The following is a 22,968-nucleotide window of genomic DNA, read 5'->3' on the forward strand; positions in this document are numbered from 1 at the left end:
TGCCTCAAGGTGCATGCTTTATAGTAGATATAAACAATTTCAATAAGAAATACCAACCCAGGGGGCGCCTCTGTGGCGCTCAGTGGGTTAAGCATCTGCCTTGGGTCCTGGAATGGAGTCCCACCTTTTCTGCTTCTCCCTCTCCCTCAGCCCCTCCATCTCCCTATGCCCTTTCCCCTTTCCCTCTGACTCTCCCCATCCACTCGTGCTGTCTCTCGCTTTCTTTCTCTCTCTCAAATAAATAAATAAAATATTTTTAAAAAGGAAAAAAGAAAAAGAAAGAAAGAAATAACTAACAACTGAGGCAATTACATAGTTGCTGTGGAAGTCCAAAAGTTGGGCTTACAAACCGGGAATAAGGAAAACCTGAGTACTCTGGAGAGAGAAACTTTTTAAAGTGAAATCTGGGGACTGTGCAATATATGAAAGAATTATAGATCACAACATTTTAGGGCTGGAAAAGACCTGAGGTTACCTAGTTCCAAGCTTGAGTTCTTCCTCAAATTTCTCATTCTTCAAGTGAGAAAACAAAGGAAAAGAACCTGCCCAATGTCATAGAACCAGAGCTAGAGTCCAAATTCTGCCCAGCAACAAGAAACATATCCAAGGTTCTGGGCTTATGTGCCTTTATGTATGATTACTCTGTGCCATGTAGGATCCACGATTGGAACTCCATCATCAGAATGATGACTCTTTTTGGCAACAGAATAACTATGGAAAAGTTTTTAGTTCTTCTCATAAGCAGGAAAGGGTGATATGAGCCATTATTGACTCTTTTTCACCTTCTCTCCTACCAACTTCTTCTATGAACCTCCCCAAAGGGGGATATAAATAGACTACAGTTTTGAATGCATGTTACTTGTTTTGTGAGTGTGGTCGTGTGCATGCTTGTGTTTTGAGAAATACTATTTCTTTTTTTTAATATAAATATTTTAATTTATTTGTTTGACAGAGAGATAGAGAGCACAAGTAGGCAGAGAGAGAGGGAGAAGTAGGCTCTCTGCTGAGCAGACAGCCTGACGTGGGACCCAATCCCAGGTCCCTGGGACCATGACCTGATCCGAAGGCAACCACCTAACTGACCGAGCCACCCAGGTGCCAGAGAAATACTATTTCTTAAGGGATATGAGCATGTAGTACATATCTGAGCTATGGGTTATATATGGGTCATTCCGTGTCTGGGGACTCGGTGTTTAGATGTTGTTAGGTTGAGAAGTTATTCGCTGGAAACAAACTTGTAGTATGTCTGCTATATAACGGGGAAAGAATGATGAATTTGAAGGTTATTTCACTTGGTTTTTGTACCCTAACCTTGGGGACCCTTTGGAGATGGAAAATCCAGAGTAGGCATCCACATTTTTATAATGGTGCTGAGTACTAAGAAGTTTAAAACTCAGAAGAGGAACTCTTACATAGGCAGGAAGTTATTTGTAAATATTTCAATGAACGAAACAGTGTCCTCTTTGTGAATTACTGCCTGGTCTTCTCACAGAGAGGGGGTTAGTGAGTAGGCAAGAAGGGAGATAAAAGTGAGTCCTAGAGTCTGACACTCTGGGTAGAGTCTTGACTAGGCTCTTTATAGCTGTGTGATTTCGGGGGAACTCCTGTTTTGTCTGTCTGTTTACCATAAAGTCTACACATAGATTCTCCCTGTAGGAACGGTTGAGAGACAGGCATAAATCTGAAGATATCCAGTGCATATCCAAGGCAATAACTGTCACAAACTTCTGTAACTTTCTAACTCTGGTGCAGATAAGCAGAATGACTAATGACTCGTAACAAATACTAGTTGAATGAATTCATGAATACATGCATATTTAATTAACAACAAACACCTAATGTTTCATACTTTTAGCTTGTTTCATAATACCTTGTGAAGTGAGTATTTTTATCTCCCCTTTTAGTTGAGGGTATTGAGGGTCACAAAAAGGTTGAACAATAGTTATGGATCAGAACTAGAAAGTGCCAGCTTTGAAGCACATGACTCTGACTCCAGAGATCCACAGTTCAACCCACACAATTACAAAGAGCTAGATGTCATTTCTGAAGACCCAAGAATACCGGTTCATCTTTGTTTGTAAAAGTATACGCTCAGCATGACAAATTCCCACCCAAATGATTCACATCTGACCTCATTTACTCTACTGTGGGAGAAGGATGGTGCTGTCTCATGGTGCAACTCCATGATCATAGGAAAGTGCTACTTGTATAGATGTTTTAAGATGTTAGAGTTCTGGTGGGGCCTGTACTTACCTCTCTGACTACCTAAGAAGCCTTTGTAATGTACACCAATTCCTTAAGACAATGTGCATCATTCCTCAGGAGAGAACACTTCTCACTCTTTGATGCCCACTGGGGCTTGCCTCAGAGAGACTGTGCATTCTATCTGGGCAAGATATCCCTGTGAAAGATGTTGCTGAAGAAAATACAGGACTAGGGACAAAAAAGAAACATGGCCACTGCCAACTTAATCCTCATGGAGCTGACACTAAGATTTGGTTATTTAAAAAAGCATTAATTTATAGTTTTTCTTGCAAGGGCATTTCTTTATATATATATATATATATATATATATATATATATATATATATATATTTTTTTTTTTTTTTTAAAGAATTTTATGTATTTATTTGACAGACAGATCACAAGTAGGCAGAGAGGCAGGCAGAGAGAGAAGAGGAAGCAGGCTCCCTGGTGAGCAGAGAGCCCGATGCGGGGCTCGATCCCAGGACCCTGGGATCATGACCCGAGCTGAGCGGAAGGCAGAGGCTTTAACCCAGTGAGCCACCCAGGCGCCCCGCAAGGGCATTTCTAATTAATAAAGTTGGATATGTCTGAATAAAAGACTCATTATTTTTAAAATGTTATAATAATCTATGTATTTCCTTCCTAATCATCTGGGATCAATTCAACTTTTCTTTCAGAAGGAGTTGAAGTGTATTTTTCTCTTTGTTCCTTTTTCTTCTGGAAATATCCAGGAGAATCTCAGGATTATGCTAACCACATGTTAAATTTTAAAATGTGTAACTAAATAAATATATAAACAAGACTTATCACCGCAATTTTTGAACAAAAATTTTATACCAAAATGTAATGTTGAAAGTTCCTGGACTTTTCATGCGTTTGTGTATTGTAATGTGTTCTCTTCATCCCACCCCTTTCTGGAGGGTGGACTGTTACTCCTTTCACGGCTCATAATGAAAGTTGTGATGATTTCTGCTCTCCCTTTAGCAGAATTACCTGTGTCTGTAGCACTTTTTCACAAACTGCTGTCATCAATTTTCTTGCAATATTGTCATTATCTGTACCCTTCCACCCTTCCTGGTTTCTGAATAACTTGAGAGCAAGTTATCTTTTTGCCTTTGAATCTTATATTCGTACCTAAGCCCTGGGCTCAATGAATAGTTATTGAGTGAATGATATAGGCACAGGTACCCTTACACTCTCCCCACACTACCTAAGGTCAAGATGCAGTGACTCAAACCTGACTGGATGCAAGCATAGGTCAGATCTCATGTCTCCTCTAATTTTGGTAGAGTAGGAGTCAGTGAGCCTAAATTATTTTCCTAGTTCAGTCATTTGCCATCTCTGGACATCTTGTTAAATTTCAAAAAGCTGTACCTTCTCCTGCCTCATGGGAATGGTAGAAAATAAATAAGACCACATCTCTAAAGAACCAGGGTTTCTTATTAGAGAGTACATTATTATTATCACATCAAGCAAGCTCTCCAGAGTGCTGAAAAATCTATCCTGAGAAGAAAAAAACAACCTGGAAACATTTTCATTCTACCAGTGATGTCTTCTATTATTAAACAGTACACATCCTGTGAACCCCTATGGTATGATTCTAGAAGAATGAAGCAAAGGATAAGATAAATGTGGGAAAAAATAAGCCTAAGTATTATTTTTGTGGAGGACCACTGGTTTGTTGTAACTTGCTTCAACGTGTAAGGAAGTATTTAAAATAAAGAAATAATAATTTTTTGCCCACTTTGAGTTGGAGGAAAGGATGCTGATATGTGAACTGTACACAGTTTCTAATAAAGTGCGTTTAAAAATACCAGTGTTTTTTCAGATGGTTTTGAAAAATCATGCTTCAGTTAATAAATTATTTGGAAAATATCAATGATTCTCTGTTATCTTACATTGAAAACACATTTACATTTAGTTTTTCTCATCTATGAAAAAGAACTGTGGCACAACATAATTGTGAATTGCTGTGTAAAGAGCAATGTTCCAAAATATACGTATTCTTCTGAATTGTAATTTGTGGGGCAAGAACCAATTTGGAACCCAATTTTCCTTTCGTTTTTCCTGAGTGTATCAGGAGAATTCAAACAACTTCTTTCTGTCTCTGTCTCTCCCCAGTTTTCCACCACACCTCAAGCTTTTATTTCTCAATTTTCTGGGTTTCTAAATACTTGGGTCTGCAACAATGCTTTTACCTGAGGACTCACTTAGGGATGACTTTCTGTTACCTTGGAAGTGATATTCAGAAAACATAGCAATGGCCCCTTTCCCCAGAAAGGCCTCTAGGAATATCTGGGAAAGAGTGATTCAGCCCCAGATCATGTATTCTTTTATTCATCATTATGGAGCACTAAGTTCACAGCAGGCACCATACAGGACTCTGGGAGACACAAAGATTCAATTGTAAAGATGGCAAATACATAATTACAAAAACGTATACTTAAAGACAGGGTAGAAAGAGAGAAATGCATTTAAAAAGGCACAGAGGAAGGTGCCTGGGTGGCTCAGTGGGTTAAGCCTCTGCCTTGGGCTCAGGTCATGATCTCAGGGTCCTGGGATGGAGACCCGCTTAGGGCTCTTTGCTTAGCAGGGAGCCTGCTTCCCCCTCTCTCTCTGCCTGCCTCTCTGCCTACTTGTGATCTCTGTCAAATAAATAAATAAGATCTTAAAAAATAAAAGGCACAGAAGAAAAAAAAAATCACTTATAGTAGGGGTAGAGTGCATCCAACCAAACTTACTAAAGTCACCTGGGAAATGGTCCAGATCATTTTTGGAAATGCCCTTATCTCCTATGAGTATTCCCTTCTCACAGGGGAAACAGTGGGTCTGCTGGGATCATCGTATAGGAAAGCAAATGTTTTGTAGATGTTTTAGGCAGACTAAAGCCTCCTGGGTTTGGTTGGCACTAATCTTGAATTGGTATTGGGTAGGATGGAATTTGAGTCCTGAGTGTCTCTGATTTCTTCTTTATAATAACCTGATTTTGGCAGTAATGGATGCAAAGGAAAAAATGCACTTCAGCTATTTAAAGAAGCTTTAGAACATAGATGCTGTAGAGCAGCTCCATCCAACAACTTCCTGCAATGATGGAAATGTTCTATGATTTCACACTCCAATGAGGTAGCCACTAAACACATGCCACTAGTCATATTTCAAGCCACTTGAAATGTGGTCAGTGATATTGAGGAAAGATACTGAGGAAAGAAACTGAGGAAATAATTTTTAAATTTTATTTAATTTTAATTCATATTTAAGTCTAGGGGCACCCAAGTGGCTCGGTCATTAAGCGTCTGCTTTCAGCTCAGGTCATGTTCCCAGGGTTCTGGGATCAAACCCTGCATTGGGCTCCCTGCTCAGTGGGAAGCCTGCTTCTCCCTCTCCCACTCCTCCTGCTTGTGTTCCCTCTCTCGCTGTGTCTCTCTTTGTCAAACAAATAAATGAAATCTTTAAAAATAAAATAAAATAAAATAAAATAAAATAAAATAAAATAAAATAAATTTAAGTCTAGACATATGTGGGTAGTGGCTACATTACTAGCCAGTGCCTCTTTACAGCACTGAAGACCTGATCCCAGAAAACCGAGATGGAGCAGCCAATTGAGAATAACTGAATTAACAAGTATGAGTTATTTTAAAATACAATGGGGAGAAAGTTTTGGATACTATAAAACTTAGCCCAAATCTAAGTGTTTTAAATGTTCCAATTATATAGATATGCAGAAATTCATTGACTGGCATTAGCCAGTCAGTTGTCAGAGACCTCATGATAATTATTTTCTAACTAGCATTACAACTCCCCAATGATTAGTTTCTGTCTACCAGTTATCACTCAAGCTGAGTCCTCCCTTCTTGCTTTGTAAGAAGAGTAATTGCTTTCTTATAGACCACAAGTCTGAAATATATTGTCTTAGATCCAGCAAGTCTGTAATTCTTGTATACGCAAAACTATAGTGAGGAAGAAATTTTTTAAATTGGAATGTTTTAGAAGGAAAAGTGAGTGCAGGGATACTCACCTGATAGGAAGCTAAAATAGGCCTGGAGATATGACCTAAAAAAGTAAGTAAATAATACCCTTAAGAGGTATTTTTATTCTTTGGATGTGAACAGAAAGGTAAGGAGGTAGATTTGGGAAAATATCTTTTAAATCAGATTGTTCAATAATTTCTAGACCAAGACTAAAACCATCAAAGCCTAAAAAATTCATATACTCTGTCAAAAGTTGATGTTTTCTTTCTTTTTTTTTTTAATATTTTATTTATTTATTTGACAGACAGAGATCACAAGTAGGCAGAGAGGCAAGCAGAGAGAGAGACAGAGAGAGGAGGAAGAAGGCTCCCTGCTAAGCAGAGAGCCGGATGCGATGCGGTACTTGATCCCAGGACCCTGAGATCATGACCTGAGCCGAAGGCAGAGGCTTAACCCACTGAGCCACCCAGGCACCCCAAAAGGTGATATTTTCTAAACCTTAATGTGTACAGCCAAAAAACCCAGATGTGGGAAATTAGAAAATCCTGTAAAAGTAATTTCTTGATAGGAAAACACAGCTAGAGGATTCAGAATATTTATTTAATATTTGAAAGTGGTACGTTTCTTGACTGTTTATACTTTCCATGATGCCTTAGGCTCAGGTAGGGAATTACAAATGTGCTGATGTGTGTCTAGTTTTGAACGTAAATCTAAGTAGTACTGTAGGATTTTATAAGGGTCTCATTGGAACACTTCATTCCAAGCAAGTTTTTTTTTGTTTGTTTGTTTTTGTTTTTTTAAATGTTTAATGTTGCCCAGATGAGCTTCAACTTATAAATTAAATTAAATTAAATTAAATTAAATTAATTAAATTAAATTTTTCCTTCATATTAACCTCCATTTCTTATTTGGGAATCTTTGTTTAGTATGGGATCAATATAACTATTGCCATTTTATAAGTGAGACACAGGGATAAAGTCAAGCAATTAATTAATTGTTAAGGAATAATAGGAATCACATTACTGGTTTCTATATTTAGGAATTTATATTTTCAAGATATAGTTAAAGAAACAGTATTCTTAATTATATATTCTCTACTATATGCACACTACTATATGTCTAATGCACACACAATATATATATGTATATATACACATTATATATAATATATAAATATATATATGTATACAATATATATATGTATATTGTGTGTGTGTGTGTGAATTTTAACTTAATTGTAATGGGAGGCTTTAAAGTTTCTATCTATAATGAGTTGATGTTATTATTCTTTTGCTTGAAAGCCTCCCTAAACCTAAAACTTGTTGCAACTCAGTATAAGAACTATCCATCTAAATTGAACATTATGTAATTTGACAAAATGTCATGTTCAGATGGTTTAAAAATCTAAATTATGTCTGAAGGTGGATAAAATATGATTCTATAAACATAATTTCAAAGAAAGGTTAACACTAATAAAATATTTTTAGGAATATAAATATTAACATCAGATTTTTATTATATATGTAAGGACTTTGTAGGGGATAGAGATTCTTTCTCTCTTCTCTTTGTCTTTTTAACCCTTTAAGTCTTCATCAGTCATTTCCAACAGTCTGTGGTAGGGAAGGAGACAGTTTTAAAAAAAGAGAGAGAGGGAGAGAGAGAATGATTTCTTTAGTCAGTTCCTTCTTATTTCAAAGAATATAATTTTTTAAGAAGATTTTCATTTATTTATTTGACAGAGAGATCAGGTGCACACACAAGCAGGGGAAGCAGCAGGCAGAAGGAGAGAGAGAAGCAGGCTCCCAGCAGAGCAGGGAGCCTGACGTGGGGCTTGATCCCAGGACCCTGAGATCATGACCTGAGCCAAAGGCAGACGCTTAACTGACTAAGCCATCCAGGCACCCCTCAAAGAATACAATTTTTAAAAAGATCATTAAACATCGAACCAGAAGATACAGCCTTGAGTTTTAAGCTTACAATACTAGCCACATAACGTGGGTGTTTGCATATTTCCCAGTGTTTTGTTGTCTATTGAGAATGGTTGGGGGGAGGGAAGTGTTTCTACTTTAGACCTTGCATTTGAAATGGACGCAAATTCAATCCCTACTGTTTGGGAAAAATTGGGAGTCAAGCCAAGCTAAGAAGACCAAATGCCTAAATCAATTCTCGGTTGAGGTGCCTGGTAAAGGACAGACTCATAAATGGTAAAACGGAGAAAGAATGATAGAGTGAAACATAGCAAAAAAAAAAAAGAAAAAAAAAAGGCAGGGAAGGAAGAGTGCAGAACAGCTTGGACACTATGGCTCATGTGATCAGACACTGGTTGTTGTTGCACATGGTTTATGTTGAATGAAGTGTGCCAGTGGTATACTGAAACTGGCTTATACTGAGCCATAAAAATTTCAGCAAACTTGAGAGCCAATATAAAAAGTATATTATATAAACTTAAACTAAATTATATTAGAAAGATAATGAATACCCAAAATTCACCTTTTCCCGCTTTATTACATTTTGTTATTATATATGCTCTTGAAATTATTTGCACTTATTATATGTATATATTGGAAATACTAAATAATGTGCTGCTGCACATTTCTTCCTAATTGCATTCAGTGATGTTACACTTGTAGCTTGAATACACAAATATTGTTTTTGTTAATTTTACAAAAACCTATGTCCATATGAACACATTGCTAAAGCCCCTCCCAACCTTGGAGGAGATCAGGTTCTAGGGTAGCACTGTCCAATAGAACTGCATTGATGGAAATGTTTTATATTTGTGTTGTCCAATACAGTAGTAGCCACTAGTCATATACAGGTATTAAGCTCTGGAACTGTGAATACTGCAACTGAAGAACTGAATTTTTTTTTTTTAAAGATTTTATTTGTTTATTTGACAGACAGAGATCACAAGTAGGCAGAGAGGCAGGCAGAGAGAGAGGAAGGGAAGCAGGCTCCCTGCTGAGCAGAGAGCCCGATGCGGGACTCGATCCCAGGACCCTGAGATCATGACCTGAGCCGAAGGCAGCAACTTAACCCACTGAGCCATCCAGGCGCCCTGAAGAACTGAATTTTAAATAAAAAATAAATTAATTTTTTAAAATATGTATTTATTTATTTTAGGGATAGAAAAAGGGCAGTGGGAGAGGGAGAGAGAAAATCCCAAGCAGATTCCCTGCTGACTGTGGAGCCCTGTGCAGGGCTCCATCTCACGACCCATGAGATCATTACCTGAGCTGAAATATAAATAGGACACCTGACTGATTGAGCCACCCAGGTGCCCCTAATTAATTTACATTTAAATAGATCTATGTGAGAAGTGGCAACTATATTGAACAGTGCAATTCTAAGGTGTGTGCCCAAGAGTGGAATTGCTAGGGTGTGAGGCATGTATATATTTAACTTTTGTAGATGTTCCCAGACTGTTTCTCATCAACTCTTGGCATTGTTAGATGGTTTAGTTTTGGCTATTCTTGTGGGTGTGCAGTGGTGTCTCATTGCTATTTTAATTGAGTTTTCCAGATTGTTAATGATGTGGTATACCTTTATATATGTATATGGTTATTTTTATTTCCTCTTATTTGAAGTATGACTTTAAATCTCTGGTCATATACTATTGGTTGTCTGTCATTTTCATATTCATTTACTGTTGTTCTTTTTAAAATATATATTCTAAATGCAAGTCCTTTGTTGATGATATATTTTGCAAATATCTACACATAGAGAGTTTTTAAAAACACTATCCAAATCTTGCTGTAGACCAATTAAATCAGAATTTCTGTTGGTGGGACATTTTTAAAGGTTCCCTAGGTGATACTAATCTGCCTGTGTGAGGAGAATGGATAGAAGTTAGTGTAATAAATGACTGCTAACTATGAAAATTATCTCTCTGAAGCAGTTATGATATGCATATGTGGACTAGCTCTGGAGTCAGATAGCCTGAGTTTGCTCCTGGGCTCTGATAGACATTTCTGTGCTTCAGTTTTTCCATCTGTAAAATTGGATAATAATATCTACCAGATAGTCTTTGTGAATACTAAATGAGCAATTATATGTAAAGTGCTTAGAACTGTATGTGGTACATAGTTCTGAGCAAGTGCCCAGTAAGTATTAGTTATCATCATATTACCATCATTATCATTATCATTATCATCATGAAAATATTAAATTACCTGCTTTGCAAAGTAGTGAGAGCCAATATCTTCTTTAATGAGAAAGCATCAGAAACCTTTCACCAAGATCAAGAATAAAGCAAGGATGCCCTGTCTCTTCCACTATTCAAAATTGTTCTGGAGGTATTATCCAAGGCAACCAGACAAGAGAAATTAAAAATAGGTGTAAGAATTGATTAAAAAAAAAAAACAAAAAACTATCTCTATTTGATGATGATATGATAGTATACCTAGAAAACCCTAGATAATCAATAATTTTATTTAAACAATAAAATAATTTGGTAGTGTAGCAGAAGTAAAAGTAACAGGCAGAAATCAATATCCTTAATATACACAAGCAATAACCAGTTAGAGAACATAATGGTAAAAGAACCTCATTTACAATGAAAACAAAGAAGATTGAGTATTTTGGAATAAACTTAATGAAAAGTTATAAAACTTGTAGGAAGAAAGCTTTAAAATCTTCCAGGAGAAACGTAACAAGAGTAGACTAGAAGAAATGGAAAGACATCCCATATTCTTGGAGAGGACAACAAAACATTATTAGAATGGCAGTTCTCTCTGAACTAATTTATGAATTTAACACACCTTGATAAAGCTTTTTTTGTGGCATTGGACAAGTTGAAAGTGAATTAGATAGGAAGCAGAAGTTCAAGAATAGCATGAAAAATACTGAAAAGGAAAAAAATACTGGGGATGGGGGGGGAGAAACCAACCCTACCAGACATTAAAACTCACTATAATAACCTCTCCAATTAAAACAGTGAGATAATAGATGAATAGGTAGTGGAACAGAATAGAAGGCACAGAAATAGACAGAATAGAAGGCACAGAAATAGGTTTGGAAATGTAGTATAAGATAAAAATTATATCTTAAAATACTGTGAGTAATGATGGCATTTTAAAGAAATTAAACTTTTTGGGGCACTTGGGTGGTTCAGTTGGTTAAAGCCTCTGTCTTCGGCTCAGGTCATGATCCCAGGGTCTTGGAACTGAGCCCCATATCAGGCTCTCTGCTCGGTGGGGAGCCTGCTTCCCCCTCTCTTTCTGCCTGCCTCTCTGCCTACTTGTGATCTCTGCCAATTAAATAAATGAAATCTTAAAAAAAAAAGAATAAAGAAATTAAACTTTTTAATAAATAATGAGTAACTATTTAGAAAAAAGAACAGTGTGGAGATTCCTCAAGAAATTAAAAATAGAGCTTCCCTATGACCCTGCAATTGCACTACTGGGTATTTACACCAAAGATACAGATGTAGTGAAAAGAAGGGACATCTGTACCCCAATGTTTATAGCAGCAATGGCCATGGTCGCCAAACTGTGGAAAGAACCAAGATGCCCTTCAACGGACGAATGGATAAGGAAGATGTGGTCCATATATACTATGGAGTATTATGCCTCCATCAGAAAGGATGAATACCCAACTTTTGTAGCAACATGGACGGGACTGGAAGAGATTATGCTGAGTGAAATAAGTCAAGCAGAGAGAGTCAATTATCATATGGTTTCACTTATTTGTGGAGCATAACAAATAGCATGGAGGACAAGGGGAGTTAGAGAGGAGAAGGGAGTTGAGGGAGATTGGAAGGGGAGGTGAACCATGAGAGACTATGGACTCTGAAAAACAATCTGAGGGTTTTGAAGGGGCGGGGGGTGGGAGGTTGGGAGAACCAGGTGGTGGGTATTGGAGAGGACACGGATTGCATGGAGCACTGGGTGTGGTGCAAAAACAATGAATACTGTTATGCTGAAAATAAATTAAAAAAATTAAAAAAAAAAGACAAATATATTCGTACCTTATGGCAAATACAAAAATAAATTCCAAATGGATCTGGGATCCAAATGTAAAAATTGAAACCATACATCTACTAGAAGAAAACATGGGTGAATTCCATTTTGAAATGGTTTTCTAACTATGACTCAAAATCCAGAGACAATTAAATAAAAGACTGATAATTTTTACTGTAAACAAATTTTAAAAGTATGCATTCTAAAAAAGAAACAAAACAACACCATAAACAGAAGATAACTGAGAAACTGGGAAAATATCTTTGCAATATACATCACGGACAAAGGACTAATATACCTAATATATAAAGAATTCTTAAAAATTGAAGGATGGGGCACCTGGGTGGCTCAGTTGGTTAAGCAACTGCCTTCGGCTCAGGTCATGATCCCAGGGTCCTGGGATCCAGCCCCACATTGGGCTCCCTGCTCAGTGGAGAGCCTGCTTCTCCCTCTCCCTCTGCCTACCCCTCTGCCTACTTGTGCTCTCTCTCTCTCTCTCTCTCTGTGTCAAATAAATAAATAAAATCTTAGAAAAAAAAAATCAAAGGATAAAGGGACAAAAACCTGATAGAAAAATAAGGAAAAGATAAGAACAGTTTATAAAAAATAAAAAGACAAAAAGGGGCTCTTAAACATATGAAAACTATGCAGACCCATTTATAATTACATAACTATAACTTAAAACAATTCTGAGATTGTCTCTCAGGCTGACAAAAGTTTAAAAACACCATAATATAGTTACTGAGGTTGTGAGGAAAGGAGTCCTCTGTTACATATTGCTAATGGTAGTGCCAATTGGTATGACCCTTCTGGGAGCGAATTTGGCAATTCCTAACAAAACTACACTTATTTTTGATACAAAAATCCTAATTTTGAGAATTTATTTTGAAGATACACCTCCAGCAACATGCAAATACATATGCATGATGTTTACTGCAGTATTTTTTTATTGTAAAATATTAGAAACATCATAAGGCCCATATAAGAGAGTGATTGAACTAACTATGGCATATCCACACTATGGATAATTATGTGGCTATAAAAATGAAATATCTCTATGAACTGATAGGGAGTGACTTCCAAGATATGCTAGGTTTGTTTTTTTGTTTTTTGTTTTTTTTTGTTTGTTTGTTTGCTTTTTTAAAGATTTTTATTTATTTGTCAGAGAGAGAGAGAGAGGGCATGCACATAAGCAGGAGGAACAGCAGGCAGAGGGAGAAGTCTCCCCCTTGAGCAAGGAGTCCGATGTGGATCTCAATCCCAGGATCCTGGGATCATGACATGAGGCTGCTTAACCAACTGAGCCACCCAGGCATCCCTATGATGTACTGTTTAGTGGAAAAAGTGAAGTGCAAAAGAGTATATGCAAGGAAGAAGGAGATCTAAGAAGGTATGCATATATCTGCTCATCTTGCAAAAAAAAAAAAATACAGGTTCGTTAAACCAGAAACTATGAGATTTATTATACACAGAGGATAGGTAGGTACGGGATGGAAAGAATGGAAAAATGGGAAGGGAAGAAGGAATGAGGGAGGAAAGCATATATCTTATGTGGTTTTGACTCTTAGAATCATGGTAATGTTTCATATACCCAAACATAAATAATCAAAATCAAAAAGAAAGTGGGAGGAACTCAAAATGTAATATAAAATGAAGGGAATGAAAATGAAAATAACTAACCTAAGTAAGTGGGGAAGATCATATTTTGACTATAAACTATAAGGTTAAAGATGAAGAGAACTATACACAATTATTATACTTCAGTTAGTACTTTTTTTTTCTCATGGGAATGTAGGTTCACTATTCTAAATCTACTTTATATGTATACCAGGATTGAGCAAATAAGTAAATATATTTGTGGAGAGTGAGAGCCAGTTGTCTCACTGCCAGAAAAAGAAGTAACAAATAAGAAAAGGGAAAGGCATGAATGAATCCATTGGTATTTGATTGGACTTAGAGGTATTAGTGCAAACCCATGGTATTAAATTATTTATACAGAGGAACTGTTATAGAAATATAGATGTGTACATGATTATAGATGCATCCATCTCCTAGATCTGTCCAATGATAAGGCCTAAAAGCAATACACCCCAGTAGCAATGAGCATACCTAGCACCCAATGTTGGTTTCTAAATACCATTTTCCAATAAAAGAAACCAGAACTCCTTGGGAAAATGGTTGATTCTAAGGATGGGTCAGGAATAATACAAGATGAGTCTGGAATATCTTGTGCTGCTAGAAAGTAAGGACGTGCTAAAAAAGGGCTAGCCACTGGATGGATATGGGAATCACCCTGAAAAAGCTTCAGTGGCCAAATTTACGACAACTGGAGTAACAAAATAAGAATAATAATGTGACTTATAAGTTACAGATTAAAACAAGATCTTTGAGCCCATACTGATATAAATGAATAAGCAAGTGGAAGAGAAGAGATGGCTTTTTCTTACAGGTTAATTCCAATAACAAATAGAAAAGAAATGATAGAAATAGAAAATTACCTTCATATAATCATTTCAAGCAAGATTCATCAATTAAAGCTGAAATTAGTGAGGAAAAGTATGACATGAAACAGAATATTTGCATAGTTTCATAGTGTCTTACCATAAGATACTTATAAATTACAAGGGGAAAAATAGTAACCTTACATGGTGAAATCTGGAACACATCACCTTTACAAAATCACCATCATAGGACATTATCAACATCATGTACTTCTTGATCTTATGAGCTGGGAAGAGCAAACATCACTTCTGTGTTATTCTTGCCAAAAATGTGTTACTTCAATTGAATCAATAGAAAGCATAACACAATTGAAGGATATTCCAGAAACAAAACAAACTAGCCAGTTCAAAAGTTGCCTAAGCCATAGAAGACATGACTGAAGAACTGCTATAGATTGGAAGAGACTGAGGAGTAATACCAACAGATGCAACATGGGATCTGGGTTTAGATTCTGGACCAAAAAGAAGACATAAGTAGGACAACTGGCAAAATTGAAATAAGGTCTATAAATCATTTGTTAATTTCCTGATAATTACATTATTGTCATATAACATGTAAACATTTGTGGAAGCTGAATGAAGTCTATATTAGAACTCTCTGTACCGTTTTTGAAACTGTTTTGTAAGTCTAAAATTAGTTCACAATAAAAAGTTTGAAAAGTGTAGTGAATTTCCAGGCATTTGAGTTCAAGTAAGGGATAATCACTCAATAGGAGGTCATAGAAGAGATTCAAGCCCATATATGGAAAGTTCCAGTACATAGCCTTCTAAGGTCTCCTTAAACCAGGAGGTGTTTTTGAGAATGTTAACAAAATTCTTAGCTTAAAGGGTGAATTATAAAATTCCACACAAACTTTGATCTGGTGGTAATCCCCTTGAATTTGTAGAAAGTCAACAATTAAACAGCTCAGTTTTACTTCATTTCAGCAAATGATATATGCTGTGAGGTTATGAAATATTTGAAGTAGTTTACAATGAAACCCCCTACCTTCAACTATCAAGACTTTAAGTACTTGAGAACGAATTTACATTCACGGATGAGTTTTCAGCTATACTCCAGACAGCCATTCTAAACTGTACCAGATAATCTCAAAAAGTGCTTGAACAATTTAAAGCAGATGGGAATTATACTGTTATACAAAGAAAAGCAGATTCCAAGAGAGTATATGCAATTTGATCCTGTTTTTGTCAAAAATAAGAATATATGCATGGAAAGAGCCTGAAGTTTTATATGATAAGCATAAGTAGTGGTTAACTCTTGGTAGTTTGAATTGGGTGTTCTCTCTTTGCTTAATAGCAATTCCTAAATTTTCTACAATAATTATATTATTTTATAATCACAAGACAATAAAAGTTATAAGTGTTTGTAAAAAAAACTGGGGCGCCTGGGTGGCTCAGTGGGTTAAAGGCACTGCCTTCAGCTCAGGTCATGATTCCAGGGTCCTGGTATCGAGTCTCGCATTGGGCTCCCTGCTTGGCGGGGAGCCTGCTTTCCCCCACCCCCCTCTGCCTGCCTTTCTTCCCACTTGTGATCTCAGTCTGTCAAATAAATAAATAAAATCTTAAAAAAAAAAAAGAAAGCAGTGTAACAGTGAGTAATGAACTGACTGCTGTAACACATGGATGTAGCTAAATATAAGATATGTATACTCCTACAGTCATTTGTGTTAGAATGACTGCTCTCAGGCTACAAATAGAAGGTAGTAAGTGAATTTTTCCCCTATGATCACTTCAGTTAAAAATGTCAAAAGGAGAACAGGTTTAAGCATTTGCAGTTATTAAGTTAACAATGTCACAGAAAACCACCAATATTTTATGCCTGATTTAACTTTTAATAGTCTATTTTTTTTAATGAAAAGAAAAGAGGCACTGTTTTTAGGTCAGATGAGAGATATGTGTACAGGTATCCCCCTCACTCATCCAGGTATCACTTTCTGTGGTTTCAGTTACCCACAGTCAATCATGGTCCAGAAGCAGGTAATCCTCCAGAGATATTATCAGGTCAGTGGTAGCCTAATGCTGCATCACACTGCCAAATCACTCACCTCACTTCCTCTCATCGTGTAACATTTTATCATCTCACATCATCACAATCAGAGGGAGTACAGTACAGTAAGATATTTTAAAATTGAGAGAGTGACAACTTTCATGTAAATTTTGTTACAGTATATTATTGTAGTTGTAGTTATTATTAATCTTTTACTGTGCCTAATTTTTAAATTAGACTGTATCTAAATATGTTTGTATGGGGGGAAAATGGTATTTGTAGGGTTTCTGTGCTATCTGCAGTTTCAGGCATCCACTAGGGGTCTTGGAATATATCCCCCACAGATAAGGGAAGACTACTATATTGGAGTATTTTCTTCTAGTTTTATTTTACTTTATGAGGCATATATTAAATGGAAGGAATTAACTTTGCCCTGCCCTTTAAACTAGCATTTATCTCCCAGGGATGAGATGCTAATGCAGTACTTCTTAAATTTTAATGTGCATTTGAACCAGCTAGGGATTTTGACTCTATAGGTCTGGGATGGGACTTGTTATTTTCATCAGAGACAGCTAGGGGTTTGTCAGAAATGCAGAATCCTGGAGCCCACTTCAGAATTACTCAGTCACAATCTACCTTTTAACAAGCTCTCCATTTGACTTATTTGTACAGTAAAATTTGGGAAGCTCTAATTTAAAGAACCCAAATAATCTAGTTTGATTTTGTTTCTGGAGTTTTTTTGATGAAAATTATTTAAAGAAATAATATTTAAAAGTTATAGAAGCCAATGCTGCTGTTTCACTCTGTGAGCAAACCCAACTTTGCTTTGTAAAACTATTTTTAGATAGTTAAAATATTTTCCTTAAAATGAGAATAAAATTTCTTTGATGCTCAGGTGACTTTAAAGTTAGTTCTTGTTTGTTTATTCATCCTTACGCTAAGTGGTTTGTGTAGCTGATTGAAATGTAATCACTTCCCCCTGGTTTGGTCTCTCCTTTGAGGATTGTTTCAGACTCTGTTTTTCTATATTCTACTGGCACAATGGAGGACCTTTCAATTTTCAGATGCTTTGATGGGATTAGAAAAGGATTAAGAGGCATGGTTACAGCATATCTTTGTTTCTGATTTATCATATTAAATGAGTTTCTAGAGCTTTAAGACAACACATTAAAAGAAAAGAAAATGGAATTCATTGATGGGCTTTGCATTAGAAGAGAAATTAGAGTGGTCACCCACAAGCCACCAAATTATTTTATAAGTCCAATTTTCTTTATTCATAGATGACAAAATTTTTAGGTTCTGGAAAATCATTATTTCACTTGAGGAACAGTCACACCACAGCTACGAAATTAACACTTTGTAACTGAAGAGCTCTGACATTTCTATTTTTTATGAATATTTTAACAGTGAACTTCTTAGGATCCTACCTACTAGGGATCCAAAAAGAAGTAATTGTGTGGTTAAGTTTAACACTAAATTTCAGTCTTACAAGCATTTGCAACTCCAATAAATTTTACTGGATCACATTTAAACCTACTGAAGCCATTCTTTTATCATCTTTACACCTTAACCTTGATCTGATGCTTTCACTTCTTCTAGGATTTCCAACAAAATAATACACTGAGAATTTGTCTACTAACATAAACTCTAAACAACATGTATTGTCAAAATAAGGCTCACTAAATATATTTTAAATCAAGCCTGCTTTTTTTAATCCTAAGAACAAAGAATACACACTATATATTGGAGAGCAATTAAATATGAACTGATAGATGGAGCCTAAATATTTGAAAGTACAACTGTAACAATCAGAAGAGATAGTATTTTTATAAACTTACTACAGTGTCCACTGCAGTTTAATGTATCACTTTAAGATACGTAAGTTAACATTGCTTTCAGAGTGAAGAAGGTATTTGGGAGAAAAGGATGAAATGAAAGTGCTTTCTAAGTCACCATCTACTCCCATGAAATATCTGGTGTTGAAGAATAGGTTGCGGATTAAAACCTATTGGTCATGGAGAAGTTTTCGTAATCTTTTCCACCCTAAATGTATTTGGGTTATGTGTTAACTTTCAAGTTGGAGGCAGTCTTGTTAAAGGCAGGTCATATCAATAACATCAGCCTATAATTTAAGGATTTCGTACTGCTGTTTGAAAATTTATAATAGTATTTCATTTAATTTCAGTTAGTCTCTGAAAATATAAATTTTATCTTTCCTGCATGTTCTCTATTTTATCGCTAATCATTTTTTTTCACAACCACCATTTTAGGTCAATTTCCCAAACTACTTGTTCTTCACAGATATTAAAATATTAATACTTATGCAAATCCTTGTAGTTGAAAGGTATTGATTGGTATTTGGTCTGGATTGATCAAAATTTTGTGCTTTCTATATATCATTTTCTTTCTTAATTTTTAGAGGCTTATGGGTAGCTTGTGTTTCATTGTGCTCATAGTACAGTATATTATGTATAAAGTGTCTGATCTTTTCATAAGTTTCTAGGATAGTTAATCAAACTCCAAACTATAATCAAGACTTTCAAACCAGGACTATAAGTTGTGATATTTTAGATGATAATTTCCAATGTTTTGACAAAATACATTAAAAAAAATGAAGTTATTTAAAGTAATTTTGAGTGGGGAAAAAAGCAAGTCCCAGAAGATTAGGTACAGTATGACACCATCTTTAGAAAGTTCAAAATAAGCAAAACTAAATAATATATTGTATTAGAAATGTACTCACTTGTGATAAAATAAAACAAAAAGTATGAGCAAGATTAAAGATAGCCATAATTCCTAAGGGGTAAGCATGGGGATAGGACAGACAAATAGCTGCAAATTATTGGGATGCACACACACACACACACACACACACACACACAAAACATTTTGTCATGAATATTACTTAACAATTTTTAAGTGCAAGAAAACCAGGAGGTTTAGATTATTCAGGAACAAATTGATGATGAAACTCTAGGGATTGTCCTCTAAACTGGGGCACCATTTTGGACAGAACTTGATCCTAGGACCCTAGGAACATGACCTGAGCCAAAGGCAGATAGTTAACTGACTGAGCCACCCAAGCACCCCCATCCAACTTACTTTTTAAATGGTGACATTAGAATAAGACTAGTAGCTTTAATTATCATGGAGAATAAAGGAAGTCTCAGAGGATTCTGCCCATATTCATAGTTGGTGTTATGTGGTCATATTTTGACCAATGAATGCATTATTCCTTGCACATTTCTGGAATTATGTTTTTGTTTTGACAGTGGACTTTTATTTCCATTGAATCTTGTAAAAAAAAAAAAAAAAGCCTCCTCTCCCTAGTAAATCAGTAGTGTGGGAAGCAAGGGCAATTTTAATTACCAGACATGACAGTTTGGAGTAAAGAACAATCTCATACCAATATTACACTACAGTTTTAATAAAATAAGAAGTATCCCTCATTATTCTAGGCAGGCTGGAACCTAGGAGAAAACGGGATGAAATTAAGGTGCAAATTCTTTCAGTTTTATAAAACATAAAGCCATTCTTCTGTCCTCAAAGGGATAGAACATTTAGCAGAGCTTGCAGAGGCTCCCTTGGATCTATTCTGGAATAGAAACACCCCCCCCCCTGAGTACTAGAGGGACTAGTTCTAGCAAGACTAATAGGCAAGCTGTCTACTATAGTTGCAGCCAGACTACCTTCCTCACCACAAGCTGTATAAATATTTGCCTTTATGTAAAAAAGAAAACTTCCCTTGTGCACTTGTGGAATAATACTTTTTGGGAGGGAGAGGGAAGAATAAAACTAATTAATTTGAAACAAGTTCTGAGAGTCTAGTCTGAATTTAGGCAGATTACTTAAGGTTAAATTAGAAAGCTCTAGCCTTCTCAAGCTCTGCCAATCCCAAAACATACAGATTTTGAATGAAATGTATAATTAAAAAAATTTTAAAGTCCCTCAAAAGAACACCTTGAAATAAAATTTAATATTATGGAAATAAAGCAAGTGAAATTGACCTTGGACTTGATTGAATGAAATAAATAGCTGATCATTTTTTTCATTTCTATTATACTTGGTCTCACTTTTAATTTCACAGAAAGAACAACCTTTACTGTACCTGACGAGGGGTTCTTTCTGATTTACTCCTACACCATTCCCAGTCTGAAAGGTCTGGTTTCTGACTCTCCTCATGAGAAAGTCTTCTTTCTGGCCCTTCCAAAAAGGTGGTTTCTTCATAGTTAATAGAATCTCCTGTTTTTTCAGAAAGCTGTGGATTAACGCCCTTTTCACTGTGGCAATCCTGCTTAACCTCTGTAATATCAGTATTCGTGCATTTGTTGATCCCTTTCAGTATGGAACTGTCCTGAGAGGGTGCGGTGCTGATTTCCACTTTTATGGCATTAAAGATATTATGAGTATCTCTCTGTGAGTCTTTTGTCATTTTGCATTCAGAATTCATGAGATTGTGACAGGATGTAGAATTTTCATCATCATCATAGTAATCTTCATGTGCTATTTTATAAATCCCATAACTCCGTTGGAATGATAGATTGAATTCAAAGCCTCTTCTCTTGGCTAAGTAAAAGCAAAAACAAATTTCCATGGTTAGGAAAATAGATATAAAAAACAATTGGATATACATTGTGAATAAAAATAGGAAAATGCAAAATGATTACTAAGAACTTAAAAGCTGCCTTCATTTCCTGTCAATTATGCAAAAACAATTATACCTTATCAATTCAAGTTGTCTTATCACTCTGGACCTAACTTTTCTCACTTGTACAATGAGTTTAAAATACGTACAATTCCAAGAACCCTGCAATCTTTAAAGCAGTCTGATGAACAAAAATTTAACCATAAATTTGAAAATTCTCACACATATTCATTTTAGTTTTAGCTTTTTCAATCTACCAATTATCTGTGTATTTCTTTATTTGGGTATAAAAGATATTGTTTATAAATTTTATTTTGCTAGAAATTATTAAGAAGGTTGTATTATATAAGTTGTTCAGCTGATAATATCACCAATAGATATGACTGTATTAAATATTTTGGTGTACACCACTCCTGACATTTCTATGTTTATAAATGCATACATTAAAAATTAGAAAGTATTGCAATACAGTTTTTAGACTTTTTTAAAAATAACATATTCATTTTGATACAAATAAATTTGGAATGAATTGTAAAAAATTGTGAATATATTTATACTTCTATAATCTAAACACTTTACAGTATGTCTCTAAACCTGACTAATTACAAGATGAATTCAGCAGGAATGCATAAAACTTTTTATGATTTAAGCCAAGCAAAATGTAATGCTACTGTAATGCTAATGTAGTACTACTAGGTGGTAGATATGGTACAAAGTTTTAGTAGAATTACAAGTGAGAATGAAAGAAAATGATACAATTCTTAGGTGTGAATGTCATTAAATACTGGATCATTTTGTGTATTAAGAATGAAGTTACAGCAAGGTGATAGACAAAATGCAAGTTGATGTTTTGGTTTTCTTCTTTCAAAACATGGCTCATTTCAAAGTATTTTTCTCCTTGGACAGCTATGTGTCGTATACCAGACATTTAGTATCCTTGGTGGAAAAATTTGTGAAAAGTTATAAAATTTCTATGGGAACAACAGATAGAATTTGATTCATTTTACAGTATACCCTAGTGCCATTCACATACTGATTCTATTACTGAAATTTTCCCAGAACTGAAGATTTACAAAGCAATTCTGCTGACTGAAAATAGAATTTATAGATATCATTCATTATTTGAGCCAAAAGTTTCATTGTTTGAGCCAAAAAACAAACAAGAATTTCTGTCCAAAGAAAATGGAAAAGTAGAAACATATGTTAATATTTATACAATCTTAGGTAAAGTTCTATTTGCTTTTTCTAGTAATATGGTCCAGTAAAATTAAATTGGGGTTTTTAACTTCAACAGTGTGAAAACTGAAGAAACTAAAAGGATGTTTTAATTATTGATGGATTTCCTTTTTCTCTGAAAAAAGATACAAAGTGGCAAATTATCAATTCAAGGACAGTAAGCAAACAAAAACTCATAAAATTTTATCATATAAGACAATAAAATTGATGTCTGTGACTATCTTATTAGCTGTGTATTATAATTATGAAATATGTAAAGCAAAAGTCAGTAATGTTTTTGAAGGAGTGTGTCAACTGTCAATGCAGAATCTGCCTCCATGTCATGAAGTGCAAGAGGTAGGCTGAAGTAGCCTCTGAGAAGGAAGTGCAATTATGCTGGACACCAAGGAGAACTGGAGAACTCCAGGGCTCAGTCATGCACTTA

At 35.5% G+C, this 22,968-nt stretch overlaps 1 protein-coding gene across 2 annotated transcripts in view; it reads right to left on the reverse strand.

The window, feature by feature from the left end:
* Window positions 1–22,968, reverse strand: part of GPR149 (G protein-coupled receptor 149) — a 63,192-nt gene that overhangs the window by 34,551 nt on the left and 5,673 nt on the right. For both annotated transcript variants that reach the window (XM_032852553.1, XM_032852552.1), the window contains exon 3: window positions 20,772–21,229. In XM_032852553.1, coding sequence (XP_032708444.1) covers window positions 20,772–21,229 — 458 coding nt within the window. The remainder of the gene's footprint in view (window positions 1–20,771; window positions 21,230–22,968) is intronic.

Source organism: Lontra canadensis, unplaced genomic scaffold (assembly GCF_010015895.1).
Source record: "Lontra canadensis isolate GAN:19392208 unplaced genomic scaffold, GSC_riverotter_1.0 scaffold6, whole genome shotgun sequence".
In the NCBI taxonomy this organism is placed as follows: Eukaryota; Metazoa; Chordata; class Mammalia; order Carnivora; family Mustelidae; genus Lontra; species Lontra canadensis.